This window comes from Lynx rufus, unplaced genomic scaffold, assembly GCF_022079265.1.
Source record: "Lynx rufus isolate CCGP_SWC_20201006 ecotype Redwood Valley unplaced genomic scaffold, mLynRuf1.p SCAF_1, whole genome shotgun sequence".
In the NCBI taxonomy this organism is placed as follows: Eukaryota; Metazoa; Chordata; class Mammalia; order Carnivora; family Felidae; genus Lynx; species Lynx rufus.
Genome location: NW_025814823.1, coordinates 20,492,137 through 20,516,854, shown reverse-complemented (window position 1 = coordinate 20,516,854; position 24,718 = coordinate 20,492,137). Strand labels below are relative to the sequence as shown.

General features: G+C 39.7%; 1 protein-coding gene across 7 annotated transcripts in view; it reads left to right on the top strand.

The window, feature by feature from the left end:
- The window catches only part of RNASEH2B (ribonuclease H2 subunit B), a 69,890-nt gene that overhangs the window by 17,222 nt on the left and 27,950 nt on the right, over nucleotides 1-24,718 (top strand). For 3 of the 7 annotated variants that reach the window (XM_047079327.1, XM_047079297.1, XM_047079281.1), the window contains exons 1-5: nucleotides 4,694-4,797; nucleotides 8,342-8,413; nucleotides 10,281-10,388; nucleotides 14,811-14,887; nucleotides 19,929-20,043. In XM_047079327.1, coding sequence (XP_046935283.1) covers nucleotides 4,704-4,797; nucleotides 8,342-8,413; nucleotides 10,281-10,388; nucleotides 14,811-14,887; nucleotides 19,929-20,043 — 466 coding nt within the window. In that variant the 5' untranslated portion in view covers nucleotides 4,694-4,703. Of the gene's footprint in view, nucleotides 1-4,693; nucleotides 4,798-7,717; nucleotides 7,859-8,341; nucleotides 8,414-10,280; nucleotides 10,389-14,810; nucleotides 14,888-19,928; nucleotides 20,044-24,718 lie in introns of those variants that run through there. The other 4 variants (XM_047079289.1, XM_047079305.1, XM_047079313.1 and 1 more) reach the window with 2 other exon arrangements.

The following is a 24,718-nucleotide window of genomic DNA, read 5'->3' as shown; positions in this document are numbered from 1 at the left end:
TGCATTAAACATTCCTATTAAAAGGCAGAGATTGGCACAATGGGGAGGCATGATGCAACTATATGTTATCTACCAGGTGCACACTTTAAATTAAAAGACACAAATAGGTTGAAAATAAACAGATGGGAAAAGGTATAATGCAAACAGTAACCAAAGGAGAGTTGAATGGCTCTACTAATCATATGAAATAGACTTTAAGACAGAAATTGTTGCTAGACACAAGAGTGGGTACTTTATAATGATAATAATGTTAGTCTATTATATAACATATATACACCTAACAACAGAGCCCCAAAATATACAAACCAAAAACTGATCAAATTGAAGGTATATATACACAATTGAATAATATTAGTGGGAGATCTAAATAATCCGTTTCCAATATGGCTAAAACAACTAAGAGGAAGATCATCAAGGGAATAGAAGACTTGACCAACACTGTAAAACGACTAAAGAGACATCTATAGAACACTCAATAATTGTGGAATACACATTCTCCTTAAGTGAACATGAAACATTCTCGAGAAAAGACCATATCACAGGCCATAAAACAAACCTCAGTAAATTTAAAAGGATTGATATTATACAGAATATGCTCTCCAAAAACACTGAAAATAGAAAGCAATAACAGAAAGAAATTTTGGAAATTCACAAATACGTGGAAATTAAACAACACACTCTGAAAATAACCAATGGATCAAATGAATCGAATGAAAATGATACATTATATATCAAAAACAGAAGAGATGCAGACATATGAGTGTTTAGAGCAAAATATGTAGTTGTATATGGCTATATCTAAAAAGGAGAAAGATCTCAAATAATCTAAACTTCCAGTTCAAGAAACTAGAAAAAGGAGAACAAACCAAACCCAAAGCAAATAGAAGGAAGGAAATGAAGATCAGAGCAGAAATAAACAAAGGAGAGAATAGAAAAACAACATAGAGAAAAATCAATGAAGCCAAAGTTGGTCCTTTTGAAGAGATCAATGAAATTGCCTAATCTTTAGTTAGAATGACCACAAAAAGAGAGGGGAGGGGAGAGAAAGAGAGAGAAGATTCAAATTACTAAAATCAGGAATGCAAGAGGGGACATCACTAATGATCTTACAGAAATTAAAAAGGACCATGGGGAACGCTATGAACAACTGTATGCCCATAAAATAGATAACTTAGATAAAATGCACAAATTCCTAGGGTGGCATAAATTACCAAAGCCAACTCAGGAAGAAATAGACAATCTAAATGGACCTATAGCAAGTAAAGAAGTTAGTAAATTAAGTTTCCCATAGGAAAAAAAAAAAGCCCAATCCTACATAGCTTAACTGATAAAGTCCACTAACCATTTAACATATTGGGGCGCCTGGGTGGCTCAGTCAGTTAAGCGTCTGACTTCGGCTCAGGTCTGTGAGTTTGAGCCCTGCGTCGGGCTCTGTGCTGACAGCTCAGAGCCTGGAGCCTGTTTCGGATTCTGTGTCTCCCTCTCTCTCTGACCCTCCCGTGTTCATGCTCTGTCTCTCTCTGTCTCAAAAATAAATAAACGTTAAAAAAAAATTAAAAAAAACATTTAACATATTAATATTAATCCTTTTTAAACTTTTCAAAACAAAAAAGGAAAAAGAACATTTCCCAACTCATTCTGTAAGGCCAGTATTACTTTCATACCAAAACCAGACAAAGGCATAGGAAAAGTATAGATCAATATCCCTAGCAAACATAGATGCCAAAGTGCTCAACAACTAGCAAACTAAATCCAGGAGTATGTAGAAAAGGATTATAAACCATGAGCAAGTGGGATTTATCCTAGGAATGCACGGTTAGTTCAACATACCAAAATCAATCAACATACCATTTTAATAAAATAAAAGCCCCAAACCACATAACCATCTCAATAGCCACAGAAACAGCATTTGAAAAAACACAGTACTTTTCATGATTAAAAAAAAAAAAAGTTAACAAATTAGGAATAGGGAACTTTCTCAATCGGATAGAGCACATCTATAAAAAACAGGTAACATGCTAACACATTTTACGTGAAATTTTTTTACATGTTATGAAAATACTTTAGGTATATTGGGTTAAATAAAATATATCATTGACACTCATTTTACCTATTTTTAATTTTTATTTTACCGATTTAAAATTTTCTAAGTGACTCACATTTGTGGAATGCATGTTATTTCTGTTCTGGACCCAGGGCCTCCAGGTTCTGGTAGATGTGGGCCCTATCCCCTGTCCTGTAGCACTGGATGATTGAGAGGTTAAGGGTAGAGCATGGGGATTGATGAAATGGGGTGGAGAAGAAGTAGACGGAGATAAAGGGGTGTAATGAATGCAGTCTTGCTCTGAGAGCCGGGGCCTTGTTTTATTCACAGCTGTATCCTCAGTGCCTAGGTTAATACCTGGGCTGGTAACAGAAAACTGGTAATAAAATAAAATAAAGATTGGCAATAAAATAAAAAAAGATTCGGTAAGAGGGTGGTGTCTATTACTAAATGGTTATTTATTCAGCACTTGATACTTGTTAGGTCCTGCTGTGGGTACACAGAATCTAGCAGACAAGAATGCAGTTCAGTGAGGACATATGTGGCATCTGTCAATGGTCTGACCATGGGATGGATGTACGAGCTGCCATAGGGGAATACGGGAACTAGAGAGTGGTAGTTGGGGTTTCACAAAGTTAGCTTGTTGTTGCCGGGTTTCTTTGATTGCACAAGGCAAAATCTTTGCCTAGTAATTTTTTTTTTCACGTTTAGGGAAAATATACTTAATTTGCAGTCTGCACTTTATGTAAAATCACCTGATTTCCGAATATTGGCACCTAAATTCAGATTTTTTTTAAAGGCGCACATCAAACAAAACCTTTCTGTGGCTTGGGTTGGGCCCAGGAGACAAGGGAAGATTTAGCTAGTGAAGTGAATGCATAATTCCTTTGACTTCTTAGCCATCAAAGCAAAGTACTTAACCATTGCTAGGCACCAGAGGCCTTAGACCTCCTCGTCTCTGTTGTTATCCTCTGTCTTAAGGTCTCAAGTTCCATGTATTTTTTCATCTTAGCAGCTGTTATATTTGGAGTCCGCGTTTGTGTGATAATTTCACCCAATATCTTTCTCTTCCATGGAAAGTCCAAAAGCATCTCATGGGTAGAGGCTGGGTCGGCTTTGCTAATCAATAGTTAATAAATGAATGACTGAGGTAGGGAGGAGAGATTAGTTTTAAAATCCATTGTGTCGTTGAAGAGGAAAAACAACCTGAGTATAGCATCTCACTTGGAATTCTGTGTTGAAAGATTGAGTCCAACAGCAGTTCATTTTATTGGCACGACTGAGAAAAGATGACTTTTTTTCCCTACCAAATAGACATTTCAGCATTATCTACACTAATACCTCTCAAAGTATATTCCAGAGAACCCTGGCATTTGCAGCAGAACACATTGTCAGTATTTATTTGTACTTAGTAAATCCAAAGTTCTTACAGTTTGACATTTTAGGCCATACCTAATCCTCGGACTTAGTGCTCTTCCTGAGAAAAATGGAAACAGTGCTTCCCTTGTCTAGTTGTTAAAAATATATTTTTTGGCCCTTTGGTGTTTGTAAATTTTAATTATTTTAAGCTCTGCAGGAATGGGAAGGCTGAAGGAGACCTGGCAAGAATCACCACAACTGGCACTTTCTATTAAAAAAAAAAAAGGAAACAGAAAAAATCAATAATGATTCACCGAGTTAACGGTGAAAGATTTACCGTGGTATTGATATAAAATAAAGGGTGTATTGCCGAAAGAGAGAGGTCGCCTTTTCTGTGCCTGGAGACACAATGGAGATAAGCGAGGCTGGACAAGTGAGAAACGGCAGGGGCAAGGAGAGAAACCAAAACCTGTTTTCGTTTTGTGGAAAAGTTTTTAACAGTGCTAAACTTTATCCTGTACATTTTTACAAGTTGCAGAAAGGAAAGTCTTAAAAGATTCTTAAAATTAAATCGGTATGGTTCCATTTGTATCACATTCTCAAAAGCACAAAACTGTAGAGACGGGGAACAGATTTAGTGGTTGCCAAGGGTTGAAGATAGGGCAGAGGGTTCTCTGAGGGTTAGCACATCCCGCGGCTCTGTATTTGTGAGCATAAACATTTAAGATTATTTCCTCTTGGTCTTTTTCTCATTGTGAAATGACATGACCGGCTTTAAAAAAATTATTTTTTTAAATTCCAGTAGAGTTTTATTGGCACATACATACATTAGTTTCCGGGGTACAATACAGTGATTCTACAATTCTATACGCTACACAGTGCTCATCATAGTACATGTATTCTTTGTCCCCACCACCTATTTCACCCATCCCCCAACCCACCTCCCCTCTGATAGCCGTCAGTTATCTGTAGTTCAGAGTCCGTTTTTTTGTTTGTCTCTTTTTATCTTTTTTCGTTTTTTTAAATTCTAAATATGAGTGAAATCATATGGAAAACGGTATGGAGTTTCCTCAAAAAAATTAAAAATAGAATTACCATATGATCCAGTAATTTCACTACTGGAAATTTACTCAAAGGAATGAAAACACTAATTTGAAAAGATATGTGCACCTGTATGGTTATTGCAGCGTTATTTACAGTAGCCAAGATACGGCAGCAACCCTAGTGTCCGTCGGCTGATGAGTGGATAAAGAAGAGATGATAAATATATGACGGAATATTACTCAGCCGTAACAAAAGAATGAAATCACCATTTTCAGCAACGTGGATGGAGCTAAAGGGTATAATGCTAAGTGAAACCAGTCAAGTCAGTGAGATGACCTTCTTCATTCCTGGTAATATTCTGTGTCTGTTATTAGCAGAGCTATTTCATCTTTGTTTTTATAAGTAGCATGATAAGGGCGATGTATCTTCTTCCTTCATTGTAATCTGCTAGTGCTTTGAAGTGTGTCTCTTACAGGCAGCATATGGTATTACCTAACTTTTTTAACCAATCTGGAAACTTCTGCCTTTGAATTGGGGTGCACAGAGATTTATGTCACATGTGATGATTAATAGGGTTAGGTTTGCGTCTGTCAGCCTCTGTTTGTTTTCTCTTTATCTCATCTGCCCTTTGTAACTGCTTTTACTCTCTTTCTGCTTTTTTAAGACTGAGACGGCATAAGAAACTCACAACAGTATGCTTTCATTTCCCCCATCCTGGCCTTCGTGCTATTGTCGTCATGTATTTCATTTATATGTAGGTGGTAAGCCCCACACTAACTTGTTATTTTTGTTTAGTCAGTGATCTAAAGAGATTCAAGTAATAAAAAAATTCCTATTGATTTACCCCTGTAGTCACCATTAACGGCACTCTTCATTTCTTTGTTTAGATTCATATTTTCATCTGGTATCGTATTCCCTTTTTCCGGGACTTCTTTTAGCATTCCTTGGTAGTATGGGTCTGTTGGTGGTTATTGCTTTCAGCTCTTGCTGTCTGAAAAAGTCTATTTTAATCACCCTCATTTTTCAAGGGTATTTCTCTCGAGGATCATCATGTTTTCTTTCAGTGCTCTAAAGATGTTTCTATTGTCTTCTGGCTTGCATTATTTCCAACAAGAAATTTGCTGCCATTTTTAGTTTTTTCCTCTGTACATAAATGTGTCCTCTTTTCTTGTGTCTGTTTTTAAGATTTGTCTCTTTATTACTGGCTTTGAGCTATTGATTATGATGTATAGTTTATTCCTCTTTCTGTCCTTTGGGTTTATTGAACCTCATGGATGTGTGGGTTTATTGTTTTCATCAGATTTGAAAATATTTAGCCATAATTTCTTCAAATATTTTTTCTGTTCCCCACATCCCCTTTCAGAACTCCAGTGACATGTATATTATTAGGATGCTTGAAGTTGTCCCACAGTTCACTGATACTCTATTTATTTTTCATTCTTTTTTCTCTGTGTTTTCATTTTACATAGTTTCTATTGCTATGTCTTCAGTTCATTAATCTTTTCTCCCGCCGTTAATCCCATATAGTGTATTTTTCATTTTAATTTGGGTCTTTAAAAAAAAAAAAAAAACTACGTCTCTCTATTTAATTTTTTGTGCATGAGGAATACTGTTCTTATGCCCTTGCCTGTTCATTCTAACATCTGTGTCTAATATCAGTACCCTTCCCTCAATATTGATTTCTTTATTTTTCTCATTATAGGCCATATTTTCCCGCTTCTTTGAATGCGCAGTAACATTCGATTAGATGCCAGACATTGTGAATTTTACCTTTGTGGCTGATGAATACTTTTGTATTCCTATAAATAATCTTGAGCTTCATTCTGGAGCACAGAGGAGGTACTTAGAAATAGTTTGATCCTTTTAGGTCTTGCTTTTAAAATTAGTTTGCTGGGACCACAGCAGCATTTAGTCTAGGGCTATCTGCTCCCCATTGTTGAGGCAAGGCCCTTTTGAGTACTCTGAATTGTGAGGTTTTCCAGCCCATCTGGAATTTGGAGCCCTGAGTGAGTGTGAGGTCCTATTCCCTCTAATCCAACGCGGGTGGCTCGTCTCCTGGCCCTCAGGTAGTGTCATCATATGCATGCACTGATCAGTACTCCGTTGAGTACTCAAGCAGTACCTTTGCACATCTATGGCATTTTCTTTCTTTGTAGCACTCTCCTTTCCCGTAAACTGCCCTGTGAACTGTAGCCATGGTGTCTCTAGAACTCTCCGCTCCACCTCTAAAACTCAGGGAGTCTGCCAGGCTTCACCTGGGGCCTTCCATTCTGTTCTGTGGACCGGAAACTCTTCTCAAAGCAATAAGCTGGGGCATTCACAGGGCGCACCTCGGTTGTCTCCCATCTCTCCGGGGTCACTGTCCTGCAGGGTTCAATGCCCAGTGTCTTGAAAACAGTTGTTTCATGTATTATTTTATTGTTGTTGTCATTGTTGTTACTGTTCTGGTTGTTTCAGGTGGGAGGATAAATCAGCTTCCTGTTACTCCATTTAGTTGCAAGTAGAAATCTCAAAATTAGGGTTTTTAAACCTTTATATATTTAGTGTACTATTATTTTAAGAAGAAAGTTGTATTTTAACCATGCATGAGTAAGCCGATTTCTTTTTTTTTTTTTTTTAATTTTTTTTCAACGTTTTTTATTTATTTTTGGGACAGAGAGAGACAGAGCATGAATGGGGGAGGGGCAGAGAGAGAGGGAGACACGGAATTGGAAACAGGCTCCAGGCTCTGAGCCATCAGCCCAGAGCCCGACGCGGGGCTCAAACTCACGGACCGCGAGATCGTGACCTGGCTGAAGTCGGAGGCTTAACCGACTGTGCCACCCAGGCGCCCCGAGTAAGCCGATTTCTAATCATGCTTGCTGTATTTAAGTTTATGAAGATCCGAAATGGGGTGAAGGGAACGTGGGCCACAGAAAAGAAAACACACCGAAGTGCCAGTCCTTACCCCAAAGCTCTCCCATTTGCTCTTTGGTAGGTTGTTGCTCTGCTCGATTAGTAGAGCCCCTTTGTTCCTTTTGGAGAGAGATTCTCCAAATGACTTCTATGAACGTGCATTTAAATTTTTTTTTTCAACGTTTATTTATTTTTGGGACAGAGAGAGACAGAGCATGAACGGGGGAGGGGCAGAGAGAGAGGGAGACACAGAATCGGAAACAGGCTCCAGGCTCTGAGCCATCAGCCCAGAGCCCGACGCGGGGCTCGAACTCACGGACCGCGAGATCGTGACCTGGCTGAAGTCAGACGCTTAACCGACTGCGCCACCCAGGCGCCCCTGAACGTGCATTTAAAACGTCTGGAAGAAATGTTATAAATAAAATTGTCATGATCTATGTGTTTTGATCTACACAATTAAAACTTGGACAGGAAAATATTGTAGAGGAAACATACTGCGAGAACTTACTTCAACAGGTAATAAAGTGCATTTTAAAGCTATAATAATTGAAATATTGAAGTAATAATGCTAAAGCAGACACAGATTAGTGGACCAAAATAGAATTTCCATAGACAGACTTAAAAATGTATTTTAAACATTCAGCATAAAGGAATTGTTTCAGTAATGAGTCCTTCAGAAGATAGTGTTGGGACAACTGGACAATTCACTGAAAAAAAAAAAAAAAAAGCTGGATCTGCTCTCCATATCTTACACCCAGATATATTTCAGATAGATTGAAGATACAATGTTAAGGTGTTTGGAGAAAATGCAGGTGATTCACATAAGCTTGAGGAAGAGAAGCCTCTCTAAGTATGACCCAGAAGGTCCAACTCTAATGAAGTTAAAGATTTTACAAAGAAAAACCATATAAACAGAAGGAAGAAAAACCAAGTAAACTAAATAAGGTGAGCAACAAAGCAAATGCCCTTTAATCTTACAGACTCATTGTTTCTTTTCAGAATATTTCAAAGATGCTGCAAAGAAGATGAAAAGTGGGCTTATGTTTGTCAAACTGGTGAACCCGTGTTCAGGTAAGCTTTCCTCCTCTCTCTTCCTCACCACCTCCGAGAACTGTAACTTTAATGTTTTTTAAACACTGCTGCCCCAAAGTGTATGTACTTATTACCGTGTATGTTTGTCCTTCCTTAATAGCTTTGAAAGGTAAGCTGGCATTACTGGATGATCAAAACAAGTTTGACCTAAACATTTTTTGTTGTTGTTGTAATTTAAATCTGTAGATGATTCACTCGTCAGAAATGCATGCAGGACAAAAAAGTGGCATGTTTGGTTTCTCTCGGAAAACGGACTAATTTTCGTTAGCTTTCTTAAGCCAACTCTTCTTAGAGTAGTTATCCAACATTAGCCTCCACTTATATTCATTTTATGTTGTAAAGTAAAATAAACAACCAGAGTGAAAAAAAAAAAAGTTTTTGCTTGACATGCCAAGATTTTGAGTGGTTTCATTTTTAGCAGTACTTTCCTTATTTTGTTCTGACCAAAAGGCAGTATATTCGTTCCCAGTCAAGGGGCGAATTTTTTATATTAAAAGCATTGCATACGGAGATACCTATTTTATTGCAAGCCGTTTTAGTTTAACTTTATATTCAGTGCATTTTGTTTCCTAATTTTTAGGCAAAAATGTTAAAGTATACCGTAAATATACTGTAATATTGATATTTGTCTTTATGTGGGATTGTTTTTTCATTAATTTATTTTACAAGGCTTATGTTATAAAGTTATTTTATAAGGCTTTGAGTAGACACCTAATACTTAGCAAATTAGAGCGTTGTGCTGGCGGGTACAATATTGAATAGTGAAAGCAAGGGAAAGCCAATGGGTAGTGCCTTGTTATTATTGTTGATGGAAAGACATACAAATAGAAGCCACAAGTGAGGCAGAATTTCCTGGCTTCCTCCAGTTTTCTTTCCTCAAGATGAAATTGAATTTGAATTGAAAATGAAATCAGTCAGCTACGTTATGTGGCACTCCTCACTGGATGTGAGACTAAGCTGAGGTGGGCAATTTTTTTCAAGAGAAGTCTTAGGTAGTGGTAAAGGTTGTAAAGAATCAAACGAAAATAAAGGTATAAAAAAAAAGCTAAGCTTCTTGTAAAATTTCCATTTTGTCTAAATTGTCTGTAAACAACAGAAGAACAAATGTTTGCATCTTCTACGTTGGCTGTGGAAAAATAAAGGCTAACATTTGCTGAGCGTTTACTATGTTCCGAGTACTGTTTTAGGAACTTTACATATATTCTGTCTTTCTACCCTTTACAAAAACCTGTGAGGTAGCTTCAGTATTGCTTCCGTTTTACCGGAATGGAAACAGAGGCACAGAAACGTTTCCATAACTTCCCCAACGGCACACGCCAAGCATGTGGTACCCACGGATTCAAACTCAGGGTCCTTGACAGTGCTGTGGTTAGAAAAAGATTTCATGCATTGAAGGGCCCTCGCCTTTTCTCACTTCGAGCTGGCCCTGGGGTGTGTAGGATCCGTCCCTTTCTTGGGCCCTCTGTGTGCAGAGCCACACGCTGCACTGTTGACAAGGACCCACATGCCAGCTCAGTTCATCTGGCTGAACCATTAGGTTTGGGTAGTTTAATAATGGGCTTCCCCTCATGATCTAATGGAGGATTCAGTGAGAGGCTTTGTAGCAGTTAAGATGAATGGCTTGTACTTTTGTATTTATTGGTTTAAGTTCAGTGAGGATTATAGAGCTGGAAAACAAGCATCTGTATATAATAGCTATAAGCTTTCCTTGGAGTCAGTTTGTGTAGAATATATCTATGTATGTTTATGTTCATATTAGGAACATTCCTCAGAACTATTGGACAGTCTTTTGATTTTGTGTGTGTGTGTGAAAACTTACAAATAAAAAACAGATTTGTCTTAACAGGGGAAGGAACCATTTACTTGTTCAATATGTGTCTACAGCAGCTGTTTGAAATAAAAGTTTTCAAGGAAAAACACCATTCTTGGTTTATAAATCAGTCAGTTCAATCAGGTAAGTGACTAGCGTATACATTTCCATTAACAAAACACATACTCTAACTTTTCCAGCCTTCATGCATGGTGGGGGTGTGGGGGTTGGTACAGGCCTGTCTGCCCAGTTTGGAGTCTGGTCCATGCCTTAGCCTTCCTTGGCACCAGAGCAGGGCTTAATCAAGGGGAAAGGAAAGATAATTTGAGCAAGTTTAAATCAATACCTACATGTCCTAGATAGTAGGAAAATTTAAACGAATACCTCTGCTTTGTCTCCTAAAACATTGACATGTCCTTAGTCAGAAATTAGAGGATCTTCCTACCACTGAAAGTACAAATCTTTCATTTTCACTGCACATTGCGCAGACTGGGAACTCTTTGCTCTTCTGTTAGACACTTTTGAAGATTTTCAAGTTTTAACATCTTATTTCTTTGCAAATGGATACCGATATTGCTTCTAAAATAAGATAGAATATAACAGATTTTTTAATGCTTTGTCATATAAATCACTGCTGCCCCCACCCCAACATACCCCCAACACACACATGTACTCAACACCGAAGAAAGTTCTGTTTATTTAATGTTCTAATTTGGGGGTAGTATTGACTCAGAAGGAAAAAGTAAACCGCATGTTGTTCTGATGGTTCTGGCAGTTGGGGGGAGTCAGGGATAGTTGAGGCATTCTGTATTCTCTCTGCCTATTTTCTCATTGTTTCCAGAGAGTGCTTTCTGTTTCTTTCTAAGCCCTCTGCTTTCTGTTGACTGTGTATGTCTCCTCTTAGTGCCAAGGTAGAAAAGCCACTTTGTCTTTCTTCTTCTCAGACATTCCAGAACAAGGGTTTATTGCTGGTGATAAATTTCACATGCTTGTGTGCATGAGAATATCTGAAATGGCTTTCAGTTGCCAAAATGCAATGGCAGTCTGTGTATAGTCTGGCAGGTGGAAAGTATATATTCCCTTTTATTGTCACTGCTATGCTTATTCATTTGGCAATATATGAGAGTTCTAACTTCTAACGTAATACACTTGCAGTTGGGTTTAGCTCGATAGACACAGTAATATCCAGATGAAATTGGGATACATCGGGAGGCAGTGATTGATCATCTCTCCCTCTGAGCTGGTACCTGCTTTTTTTTTTAATAGACCTTATTTATTTGAGTGGTTTTAGGTTCACAGCAAAGATGTCTGCTTTTTTCATCATTGTCTTCTTTTAAACTTAGCCTTGAAGAAAGAGCGGTTTTTAAGAATAGCCACCAGGATATTAGAAACCTGTTCCTAATTTCTGACTATCATGGATGCCTCCTATAAAATGAGCTTACAGCTTGTTTTCATAAGTTTCTCTTCTACTTTTAATAAAATAATCAACTAATATAATATGAAATTACTTTCTTAATTTTTCTTTTACTTGCTATGAAATGGATTCACATATATAATTTAGGGTTAGAATTTCTTGGCTGTATAGATAGGTTGTTCTGCTAGGGAATAAAAGTAAGTACACGTGTTTCTGAAACCAAAATAAGGATTGGAGATAAAGGAATTGTTTATTGTTCCATTTGATGAAATACCTCTTCTGGCTTACTCCCATGGGAGAAGGAGTCTTGGATGCTTGGAGGGGGCTGTGACAGAGGAAAGAAAAGTGGGGAATAGGTAGGCTAGTTTGTTTGATTTGCCTTTTTTCCCTTCAGCCTGGATGGTAGAGTTAGACTCTCACTGCAGAGTTTCCTGTTTCTTATGCTCAGTCTTGTTAGATTCCTTTCCTCTTGCCTTTTCTTCAGGAGTAGGAGGATAGGGTAGGATGTGGATAGGTTAGGGTCTGGGGTGGGGAACCACCTTCTGAGCCTTCGATCATTGGAAGTTCCGAGCTGTGAACCCACAGACCATAGAAGGAGCTATGTATGGAGAGAATACTGTTGCTTGCCCATGACCTCATCCTCAAAAGCGTAGGAAATTACATTTTACTGCAGCTTTATAGATAGACTTCTACAGGTTTCGTAATGTTTTGCTGGTTCACGTTCTGTCCATATTTCCCCCAATTCTTGCCTTTTTAGGGGTGGTGGGATGACCTCTGCTAAAAATGATTTCTAAATATTCCACACACACACACACACACACACACACACACACACACACACCCTATCTTCTTTATTCATTCATCCTTCAGTGGACACTTAGGTTGTTTCCATACCTTGGCTGTTGTAAATGATGCTGCAGTAAACATCAGAGTGCACGTATCTTTTCAAATTAGTGTTTTCATTTTCTTCGAGTAAACACCTAGTAGTGGAATTACTGGGTTATATGGTACTTCTATTTTTACTTTTTTGAAGCATCTCCATAATGTTTTCCACAATGGCTGCACCAATTTGCATTCCTGTCAGTAGTGCACAATGGCTCCTTTTTCTCTGCATCCTTGTCAACACTTGTTATTTCTCGTATTTTTGATTCTAGCCGTTCTGACAGGTGTAAGGTGATATCTCATTGTGGTTTTGATTTGCATTTCCCTGATGATGAGTGATGTTGAGCATCTTTTCATGTGTCTGTTGACCATCTGGATGTCTTCTCTGGAAAAATGTCTGTTCAGGCCTTTGCCCATTTTTAAATCAAATTGTTTTTCTGGTGTTGAGTTGTGTAAGTTCTTTATGTATTTTGGATATTAACCCTCAATTGGATATATCATTTGCAAATATATTTTTCCATTCAGAGATTTCCTTTTTGTTTGGTCGATGGTTTCCTTCACTGTACAAATCTTTTTATTTTGGTGTAGTCCCAGTAGTTTTTTTTTTAATGTTTTTATTTATTTTTGAGACAGAGAGAGACAGAGCATGAGCAGGGGAGGGGCAGAGAGAGAGGGAGGCACAGAATCCAAAGCAGGCTCCAGGCTCTGAGCTGTCAGCACAGATGATGACATGGGTCTTGAACTCACGGACTCTGAGATCATGACCTGAGCTGAAGTCGGACAATTAACCAACTGAGCCACCCAGGAACCCCCCAATAGTTTATTTTTGCTTTTGTTCCCCTTGCCTGAGGAGAAATATTTATATACAATGGAATATTTTTTTAACTTGATTTGTTTGGGGAGAGAGAGCACAAGCAAGGGAGAGGCAGAGAGAGAGAGAGAATCCCAACCAGGCTTCATGTTGTCAGCACAGAGTCCAATGTGGGGCTCGAGCTCATGAACATGAGATCATGACCTGAGCTAAACTCTAGAGTCAGACGCTCAACCAGCTGAGCCATCCAGATGTCCCTATATACAATGGATATTAATCTGCCATAAAAAAGAATGGGATCTGGCCATGTGCAACAACATGGATGGACCTAGAGGGCATAATGTTAAATGAAATAAGTCAGAGAAAAATAAATATCATATGATTTCACTCATGAATGGAATTTAAGAAACAGAACCAACCGACAAATAAAAGAGACCAAAATAACAGACTCTTAAATACAGAATAAAAACTGGTGGTCACCAGAGGGAAGATGGGCTGGGAAGATGGGTGAAATAGATAAAGGGGACTAAGAGGCACACACTTCCAGTTGTAAAATAAAGAAGTCACAGAGATGGAAAGTACAGCATAGGAAATATAATCAGTAAGAGTGCAGTAACGTCATTTGGAGGCAGATGGTGAGCACTGAGTATGACGTATGAGCACTAATGTATAGAATTGTTAAATTATGTTGTACACCTGAAACTGATAACATTGTATGTGAATTATACTTCAGTAAACAACAACAACAACAAAAAGATGTCTAAAGACAAAAGGAATTTAAAGATCAGTTTCATTGTCTTGGCTGTCCTCTCCACGTACGGATTTGAAGCTTTTTGGAGTAGAATCTCATGGACCGCATCCTGCCTTTTGAAAGAGTCGTGTAGAATCTTGGGCTTGTGGAGGAAAAACTTCTGAATTTGGAGTTTCACATATATTTTTCTTCTTTTAAAAAAAAATTTTTAATGTTTATTTCTTTCTGAGACAGAGACAGAGCATGAGTGGGGGAGGGCAGAGAGAGAGGGAGACACAGAATCTGAAGCAGAAGACATAGAATCTGAGCTGTCAGCACAGAGCCTGACACGGGGCTCGAACTCACAAACTGTGAGATCCTGACCTGAGCCGAAGTCGGTCGCTCAACCGACTGAGCCACCCAGACGCCCCTCTTCTTTTATTTTTTAGATGTTTATTTAGTTTTGAGAGAGGGCACGAGCAGGGGAGGGGCAGAGAGAGAAGGGGCCAGAGGATCTGAAGCAGGTTCTGTGCTGGCAGCAGAGAGCCCAACGTGGGGCTCGAACTCGTGAGCCATGAAATCATGACCTGAGCCAAAGTCGGTAGCTTAACTGACTGAGCCACCCAGGTATATTTTTCAGTAAATGGTTTCCACACTGGGATTAAGATGAAATAACTAAGTTGTCTTTCCAAGACATTTAATTCCCTTTGTTCTCTTTTTAATCTATAGGAGGTCTTCTCCACTTTGCCACACCTATAGACCCTCTATTTCTGCTTCTCCACTACCTCAGAAAGGCTGATAAAGAGGTGAGTTCCCAGTTTGGGATATTAACAGTGAGGGAACAGAATACACTGTTTTAGCTTGATCTTCTCTCTCTCCTTTTAATGATCCAAATGTAGATTCCCCACAATTCACATTTGATTCAATTTAATTCAGGTTGGTATAGAACACCTGTATCACATGTGCTGGTATGGACTCGATCACTGACTCGGATCTGAGAAGCAGCACCAATCTCAGACTAGTTTTCCTGTGTCTTCTGAGAATCGCCTAGCCCTCCATGCTATGTACCTTACTTGTTTGACTCAGCCTGACAGTGAAACTTTTATCATTAACTACTCTTTGATACTACTCCAAAAATCAACAAGGAGTAGAGGTTTCTGAGAAGTTAGTTGCAATGTGGAATCTGAAACCCTGTTAATGAACTTCTCATGCTCTGTTCACATGAAAATCGATTGGCCTGTCTTGCACTGAAAATGGATTTTTTTTTCCCCATGTATGACTTTGTAATGTCATGCATTGATCACTTAGAAAATATTGTTTCACTGAATTATGCAGATCTTACAAATGTTGACACATCTCATTACACACACATAGATTCTCCCTCTCTCTCTCACATTTGTTAATATTACCACTGGTCTCATCAGAAAACTATTATTATTATTTATTAGGAAGCTGTCATAGTGGCAGATATAACTTTTCTACAGTTCTAATTTTTGCTTAGAAGTTAAAGTTGTATCATTGGTTATAAGCACTGTCAGTCTTTTCCTTGAAGTGACAGGTTCACTTCTTTTATGTTCTATCAAATACCTAAGTCTAAATAGCCATTGTAGGGGCTCCTGGGTGGTGCAGTCGGTTAAGCGTCCGACTTCAGCCAGGTCACGATCTCACGGTCTATGAGTTCGAGCCCCGCGTCAGGCTCTGGGCTGATGGCTCAGAGCCTGGAGCCTGTTTCCGATTCTGTGTCTCCCTCTCTCTCTGCCCCTCCCCCGTTCATGCTCTGTCTCTCTCTGTCCCAAAAATAAACGTTGAAAAAAAAAAATTTTTTTTTAAAAATAAAAAATAAATAAATAGCCATTGTCTGTAACGTTTCCTTTTTTTTCCAGTTAAAAATGGTATCCTACAAAAAATGATTATTTTTGCTCGTGACTCAGTGACGCAAGCACTTTTCCTTGAGGTGATCACTGTGCCTGGGTAGTGGCAGAAGGACTTTAGCTTCTGTCTTAACACATAGAGTATTTAAGTTTATTTATTTATTCTGAGTGGGGGCAGAGAGAGAGAGAGAGAGAGAGAGAGAGGGAGAGGGAATCCCCAGCAGGCTCTGCACTGTCAGTGCAAAGCCCGCCATAGGGCTTGAACTCGCGAACAGCGAGATCATGACCTGAGCCCAGATCAAGAGTGGGACACTCAGCCAGCTGAGCCACTAACACACAGAGTATTTAAAAGATTTGTACTCAGGGGCGCCTGGGTGGCGCAGTCGGTTAAGCGTCCGACCTCAGCCAGGTCACGATCTCGCGGTCTGTGAGTTCGAGCCCCGCGTCAGGCTCTGGGCTGATGGCTCGGAGCCTGGAGCCTGTTTCCGATTCTGTGTCTCCCTCTCTCTCTGCCCCTCCCCCGTTCATGCTCTGTCTCTCTCTGTCCCAAAAATAAATAAATAAATGTTGAAAAAAAAAATTTTTTTAAAAATTAAAAAAATTAAAAATAAAAAAAAATAAAAGATTTGTACTCAGGCTCAAGGTTTAACTAAAAGTAGTTGCTTTTGCTCCTTGATCAAGGATATCCTTAAAGTGAAACTGGCTTTAAAAAAAAAAATTTTAACTTCCCTGCATGGCCATGAGGAGTACAGGGACTCCTGGGACAGTTTGTTGGCATGGCCGTGACTGGTGCTAAGGAGCCTGCAGTTTAACCCACCTTTGCACTTGAATCTTCAGTGCAAGTGTCAACACAGTGAAAACGCAGATAGCATCTTAGCATTATTGTGAAAATTGTTTTGAGTTTGCGGACCCCCTGAAAGGATGCTGGAGACTCCCAGGGATCTATCAACCACAGTTTGAAAATCTGTGAATTAACAACTTTAAGGAGTAAGTTGTTATTCAAACTGCTCAGAAGAATCTGGATTTTCGTACCCTGGTGTTTACTTACAGTTTAAATGTTTATAGCTCATCTTATTTAGTCCTTAGACCAAATTTCCAAAACTTCCATATTGTAGGTGTGTCAGTTTAATTTGCCATAAAAACTGAAAGTAATAAAACTGATTTCAAACTTCTCAAGTCCTGCTTTCTCCTGATGCAGCTTAACTTCTTTTGTTCTCCTCCTTTCCTACATCCTCTGTCCTTTAGTGTGGATTAGTGAAGTTGTATTCCTTACTTTATTCATGGTGCTCATTATCATGGAGCCAGTCTATTTAAGGCATGTAAGCAGTGAGGCAAGTAAGTCTTATATCTCTAACAAACAGAAATGGTTCTGGTCACCACCACGAAGGCCCTAGTAGTATTCAGGGAGGAAGCTGAAAACTTCCATTGGCTCCCATTTGCTTTCTAAGATACATTAACAGAGAGAAGGCCATGAACCAGTACCTGTAATGATGCACATTTAAAGTGCCTCCCCACCATGTTGTAGTGATGTTTCCCTAAGACCATGACTGGGGTGAATTAACTCTCACCTTGGCCATCTGTGAGTCCTGAGTGTGCTGTGGCTGGTTCAGAATGGCACAAAATGAAGCAGAAATCCTGCTCAAAGTGGTGCTTGGCTTTCATTGTAAGCCGTCTTACTTCCTCTTCTGAAATACTTGAAATGTCCTATAAAATAACTCATGAGACATTTAGGTATTTCCTTCCCTGCATTTTAGACATGGTCTTTTCCTGTTTAGTTAAAAAATATCGGGGGGCGCCTGGGTGGCGCAGTCGGTTAAGCGTCCGACTTCAGCCAGGTCACGATCTCGCGGTCCGTGAGTTCGAGCCCCACGTCAGGCTCTGGGCTGATGGCTCAGAGCCTGGAGCCCGTTTCCGATTCTGTGTCTCCCTCTCTCTCTGCCCCTCCCCCATTCATGCTCTGTCTCTCTCTGTCCCAAAAATAAATAAACATTGAAAAAAAAATAAAATTAAAAAAAAATATATCGGTATGCACTTTTAAAATGTTGACCATGGCGCCTGGGTGGCTCAGTTGGTTGAGCGTCCAACTCTTGATTTCGGCTCAGGTCGTGATATTGCAGTTCACGAGTTCAAGCCCTGCATGGGGCTCCGTGCTGACAGTACAGAGCCTGTTTGGGACTCTCTGTCTCCCTCTCTCTGCACCTCCCCTGCTTGTACTCTCTCTCTCTCTTTCAAAATAAATAAATAAACTTAAAAGAAATAAAATTAAAATGTTGACCTAGTCTTTTTTTTTTTTAAGTTTATTTCTTTCTTTTGGGGAGTGGGGGCAGAAAGATAATTCTAAGTAGGCTCTGTGCTGTCAGCACATGGACTATGAGATCAAGACTTGAGCCAAAATCAAGAGTCAGACGCTTAACCGACTGAGCCACCCAGGCACCCCAGACCTAGTCTTTTTTAATCCTGAGATTTAACATCAGGAAAATTCTTTTTTCTAGCTGTCCCAACTGTTGTTAACTTTATATTCAAAGCAAGTTGCCATTACATTTCCCTTTGGGGCATGTATGGTAAAGAAAATGAGAATAAAACGTTAGTTAATTATGAAATTATTATATCATAACTGTGTGGCAGTCCATTGTATATAATTAGAATATTTTTTTAAATTGCTAAATATTTAAGGTATTGGTTGATCATGGGATATAGATTAAGGTAGAAGTCTAAGAGAAAGCCACTAACCAGCCTTAGTACCTATAATGATGCACATTTAAAGTGTCTCCCTCCTATGTAGTGGTGATGTTTCCCTATGTCCCCTTAAGACCACCGGCGGGGGGTGCGGGATTAACCCTCACCCTGGCCGTTTGGAAGTCCTGAGTGTGCTGTGGCTGGTTCAGAAGGCACAGAATGAAAGTAAAATTAAGTAAGTAAGTGAAAGTAAGACTTGGAAAATCCCAGGAGTATTCTTACTATCTGAAGGAAAAAGATAGCATTTAAATTGAGGCACTTCTTGCCACTTGTTGACCTAAGAGAAAGTATGACAAGCTTTCACATGTGCTGCTGAATGAATGAGATTTCATCTCAAAACCAAAGAAAGCTGCATTTGCAGAAAGAAAGATGATCAGTTTTTCTGTCTTCAAATGGAGTTGTCACTAAAACAGAAAAGCATAGCGAGCTAAAAGTGGGACACGGGCAAAAGAATACATTTTTTATAAAGTCTGGTATCGTTAAGTCAGGGAACTAATCATTTAGACAGACTTCACCCCTCCATGCCCCTGTACAGTTAAATAAAAATAAACCTGACTGAGAAGAAGAATGTTCTGAATTCTATGTTCTGCCTTCTGGCCCATTGGCTACCAGGCCTTATACACATATATGGATGAGCCTGATTTAATATGCATGCACCTTCTCTGTACTCATCCATCCGGCTGTCTTTTCTTTTATTATGGTCTGCATTCGGAAGTACTTCAGACAGCTCTGGCAGGAGTGGATTCATTTTGATAATTTTCTTCTTGCTGTGGGATTTCTTTCTTCAACCTGGAGTAAGGATAGGGAGCGAAGCAGTTTGCTCCGGGCATGATCTGGGCTTATTCCCGAGTGGTGGTCAGGACTCCTGCTCTGTTCACTCAGCTGGTTCTTCTTCATGTCGAATGGGTCGGAACGGCCCCAGGTAATATCTGCCATCTTCACAAGCTTCCGTGGCTTCTCGCATTTTTTTCAGAATTTTGCTCCCCTGTTTTATCCAGTGGCTATGCCTTTGATGTGGGTAGTATGCTGCTTGGAACCCCAGTGCTTTCAAGAGCTTGCTGAAGGGAGCTGAGAGTCCGTTCTGGCACCAGTCCCAGTGTAGGGGTTCCTTAGGTGGAACCAGTGGCTTTGAACTTAGTTTAAAGGTTCAGTTACAAGATGATGTATCTTTTCCTCTTTTTTATGTGTGAGCTGGCCGACTGGAGTGCCTACATTCTGACCGAATAAAGTCTTTTTTCAGGGCAAGTTCCAGCCCCTAGATCAAGTCGTGGTGGATGACATGTTCCCAAATTGCATCTTGTTGCTGAAACTTCCTGAACTTGAGAAGTTACTTCAACATGTGACAGAAGAGAAAGGTATAGTACGTGGCCTTTGAAATGAGGCTTTGGCTGCCGGAAAGGCTGGGCGTCCGTCCCACCGAATGTAATACTTGTTCTAGTTTGGTCATGGGGAGGCCGACATTCAGACTTGCTTCCCCTTGTCAGTACTGGTCCTCTATTCTACTGGATTGTTCAGCCTGTGAAATTCCAACCAGTGGAATACAGTGGCCTGTCTCCTACAGGGCCAGGAATCGTGAAGGTTGGGCTTTGGTCTCAGTCCTTCTTTTAACTAGTCTGTGACTTTAGTTAGGTTTCTTGCCTACTTTCTGCCTTGGATTTCTCACTTGTAAAATTACATAAAATCTATACCTTCACCGAATCAAGAAGTGTTTATTGAGGGCCAACTAAGAAGCATATGTTGAGCACTAGGGTTAGACTCTAAGCTAGTTATAAATAAGACATCACCCTTTCTCTCATTAAGCGTTGAGTCTTCTGGGGACAAATGCAAGTAGGGCAATGACAGCAAGGAGTCACAGAAGTGAACTCTCGGTTTTCTGGGGATGCACAGGACAGATTCATACCCGGGCAGGTAGGGAGTGCAGAAAGTTGGGTATTGTGTTGCTCTCCTGGGGGAAATGACCTCTAAATGGATCCCTGAAGTGCTCTTAGAGCTCTAAGTGGAGCTCAAAGAATAGCAGCATGACAGGGGCATCAATATATGGGAAAGTGTCATGTTTAGGAAGCTCCAAGGGGTTCAGGGTAGCCAGCGTATAGGATGCCTGGGATGCATTTAGGTTGGTAAGGAAGGAATGGGGTAGGATGTAGGGCAAGGGCTCACATGGTGAAGGGTCTTGTATGTGTCTGACTCTACCTCGTGGTAGTGGAGTGTCGGCAGAGTTGGAGCAGGGCAGAGCTATAACGTGGAAAACGTGCTAGAGAAGCCAAGTCCAGGTCCATGGAGGCTGCCGCAGCGGTCTCGGCAGGAATGGTGGTGGCCTGAGCTTAGCACCTGCAGAAAGCAGCACCGAAAGGGAAAACCGGCCTCATTTAGTGTTGGGCAGTAGTCAAGGAGAAGGAGGAGTCAAGGATGACTGTAGAGTTGTGCCCTGACCCGCAGTGAGGTTGGCGTCCTGGAGACACAGGTGAGAGGAGCAGGCTGGGGGTAAAGAAGAGATGAGTAGCAGATACTCTTCATTTGAATTCTGAGAGGGGGAAGTGAGTCGATAAGCTGATAAGTTAGAAACACTACAGCCTTAGTGTCAGTGTCTCAAAAAAGTCATCCAGGTAGTTTCAGGGTTAACATGGAAATATAGCGTGGGAACCAAAACAACAGGCTGATGAGCTGTGGTTGTTCGGGGTCACGGTCGGTTTGGCAACTATGACGGATCTGAGACCAAAGTAGCAGTGGTTCCAAGAAGTGTAAGCTTACTGCGGGAGAGGGGAGAACCTTACTGACTGCATTTCACATTTTAGGTTCTGCTAAATTCACATGTGGCCAGGCCCAGGGCTCCATTCTGGATATGGTGTGTGGCACCAAGGTTTTAGTAAAACAGGCCCGTTAAAGACATTCCCTGATGCTGAGCTCGGAGAAGATGTCCATCGTTTTGTGGATGACAAATAGCCATTTCTGAAAGCTTAAGTAGTGACGAATAATTACAAGTCATTTTAATTTTGCCAAGTTACCGGAAATTGAAAATGCAATTAATTCATTGTCCCAGATTCTTACATTAGCTGAATAAAGAACAATTACCTTAAACCCAAACCCAGAAACCCAAATTCAGAAGCAACGTTAACACACTGGCATTTGTTAGCTTACAGCCTGCATTTCAAAGCAAGATCTTCTCTCTCTCTCATTCCTTCCTTCTTGTGTGCTGAACTTGTGACCATTTACTGAGTCATTATCTGAACTCCTGTCGTCATCTCTTTCTGTCCTCGACATCGCCTGATCATTGGAAGTTCTACTGCAATAGAAAGTACGTGCCCTACACTTCTCTTGTTTGACCAGCTCTAAATAAACTTCAAAATACGATGCCTTTCCCTTTGGATCTTCCTGGAAAAAGACGTCTGACTCAGTATGCTGTCCTTGTATTCAGAACTGATGTAAAGAAAATATTTCACATATTTGTGTTCTGGATTAGGGGTGAAATAAGTAATGTGAGATTGCTTATGTGTATTTTGATGAAGAGGCCTTTTTGAGGGTGAAAAATAAGAGATCCTACTATTTCCTTTTTTTGTATTTGTTCTTAAAATTTTTGGTGTTGCTTTTAAGCCTTCCATTATTTTAAGATTTACAGAATGCAGTTCTTTAGGGGAAGAATTTGATTATGAAGAAACTGTCAAGGCTTTTAGAGAATTTCATACATCTTTTAGTATATGAAATGTAATCTGAATTACTTTATGTTTTGCCTTAATATCACTGAGACAGAAAGAAAAATTTGAGGCCTGGAATGTTTAGAAACCTGGTTTATGTATAGGCTGATACTATATCTGCTTTGAAAATGAAAGTACATGGGCAGGTAAAATAATTATTTTAATTAAAAAAATCAAAGATACAGGAGAAACTCAAGAAAAAAAACCTGCAAATATTATTTGTACCCAACCCCAATAATCAACAAATGTTAATATTTTGTTACAGTTGCTTCAGATATTTTTGAGGAAAGACTTTTTTAAGAACAGTCTGGTAGTCTGATCTCAGGATCTGATGGCTTGCAAGAAAAATTAGAAGTGTATTTACTATATAGTTTTGAAGAAATCATTCAAATTTTTCATCATCTTTGGTTTGTAAGATGAAGAGTTTGAAGGGTTGAGAGTATCCCTCATACATTGTATTTACTACTCTGCAAAGTTGTTCTAAATCACAAAATAAAGCTTTTTGCTCTTAGCTTTATAGCATTGAGATTACTGAATGACCAGGAATGACCAGAATGTGAACATTATTTAAATATTGCAATTAATAGTGTCCGGTATCTACCTTAAAGAGATGTGTCTGGAATTAATAGTGTCTGGAATCTACCTTAAAGAGATGTGCCATGTCCTACAAGTAACTGAGTGCCAAGAGAGTACTGGATATATAGTAAGTGCTCAATAAGTGTTCATACCGTTAAGGCTGCTAAATTAGAAATTTTAAATTCTTTGCTGATGTTTAAGTACTATATACACTGATACACGTGTGCTTTTGAAGGTCCATTGCTAAATTATATTCAAATGGTTTAAGTAGAAGGGGGGTAACCAGATAACAATAAAAATATCTATCTACGCTATAATGAGAAATTATGATGTATCATTTCTGTGCCTACTGCTTTACATATGTTATGGTATCCTTACAGTAATTTCCTTTCACTATTATTACAACCTGCATTTTTACAAATGAGGAACAGAGGCTCAAAGAGTTGAAGTTACTGGACTAGAGTCACAGAGGTAGAAGTGGTAGAATCAGGATTTGAACCCGTGTCTGACAGCAACTCTTTCCTTTCCTTCTTGCAACTGCAAAACACTTCCAGAACACTCCATTAGAATTGTCAGTTGCTGTCTCCTGTAAAAATAGAAACATCCAAAAAATCTTGTATACCCCGTCTTAAAAGGCAAAAAGAGATAGGAAAGAAGACAGAGAACTTCAATAACTTAAGGAAAAGACATCTAAGTTTCTCATCCCAACAATGAGCTTTCTTCCGTTCTCAGGTACCCATTCCCCTCTTTTTTAGTGATTGCCTTGGGTACTGGTTGCTTGTTTGAATTTGGCTTACTGTCCATTTATAAGTTAGTGTTTGGTTCTGTTCTGTGTTTTACTGCTAGGATTTTCAAAATAAGTAACAAAGAGGACGGCTAGGGAGTGGTCAGGTGATATCCATGAGAAGGAGCAAAGATAAAGAAGAGAGCTGATTATCTTTAATGTCCTTCTTTCCCCAGGCGCTGTGCAGACAGAGCAAAACCTGAAACACTCACATTCCCCAGCCAGATGTTTTGATATTAGACTCCAGATGCTGTCTCAAAAGTCTATGGCATTAAAGACCTGGTTAAGCCTGCTAGGTTTATGAGAACCTCCCCCTGCTCGCGTCGTCCCTGCCGTCCCTGTGTCCCTACCGAGTAAACCCAGCCATGGTTGTTTGCATCCCAAATGATGATGGTGGTGACCTTAGTTAACATCGCCTGCTTTGTTAGTGAAGGAAATGATGTGTCTCTGTTTGCTAGCTCTGGGGCCCAGTATATTTTTTGCCGAAGAAGCTCACATTCAGTGGAGGGATGACAGAGGAAAGGCCTAATAAAGGCTTATGAACTTCATCTTGAGTGTAACACTGTTTCATATTGCAAGCCAGAGCTGCGCTGGGCTGTCCGATGTGATTAACAGGAAGAGCCAGGAAAACTTACCTGATTAAAATACCCCAAGTTCAGTTGCCAAGTTTCTATCCCCAAGAGGCAGGAAAAAAAAAGAGACCATATGAGTTTCTCCGTTATGGAAAACATTGAGAAAGTAGATGTGAGAATGTGCTCTAGGCAGTTTGTTCAACAATGCATCAGGGAAATTCAAGATTGTGAGCCGATTACCCAATTGCTGAACATGTTATTTAATTGTGGACTCACTTTTATTCCATCTTTATTTTGTAAACCCAATCTTTCCAGATGTTTGAGACCAGTTTTATCGGCACCAGACACATTAGGGAAAGAAACCTTTCCAGCATGTGCACATATTATCTAACTCACCAACTCTTGCAAA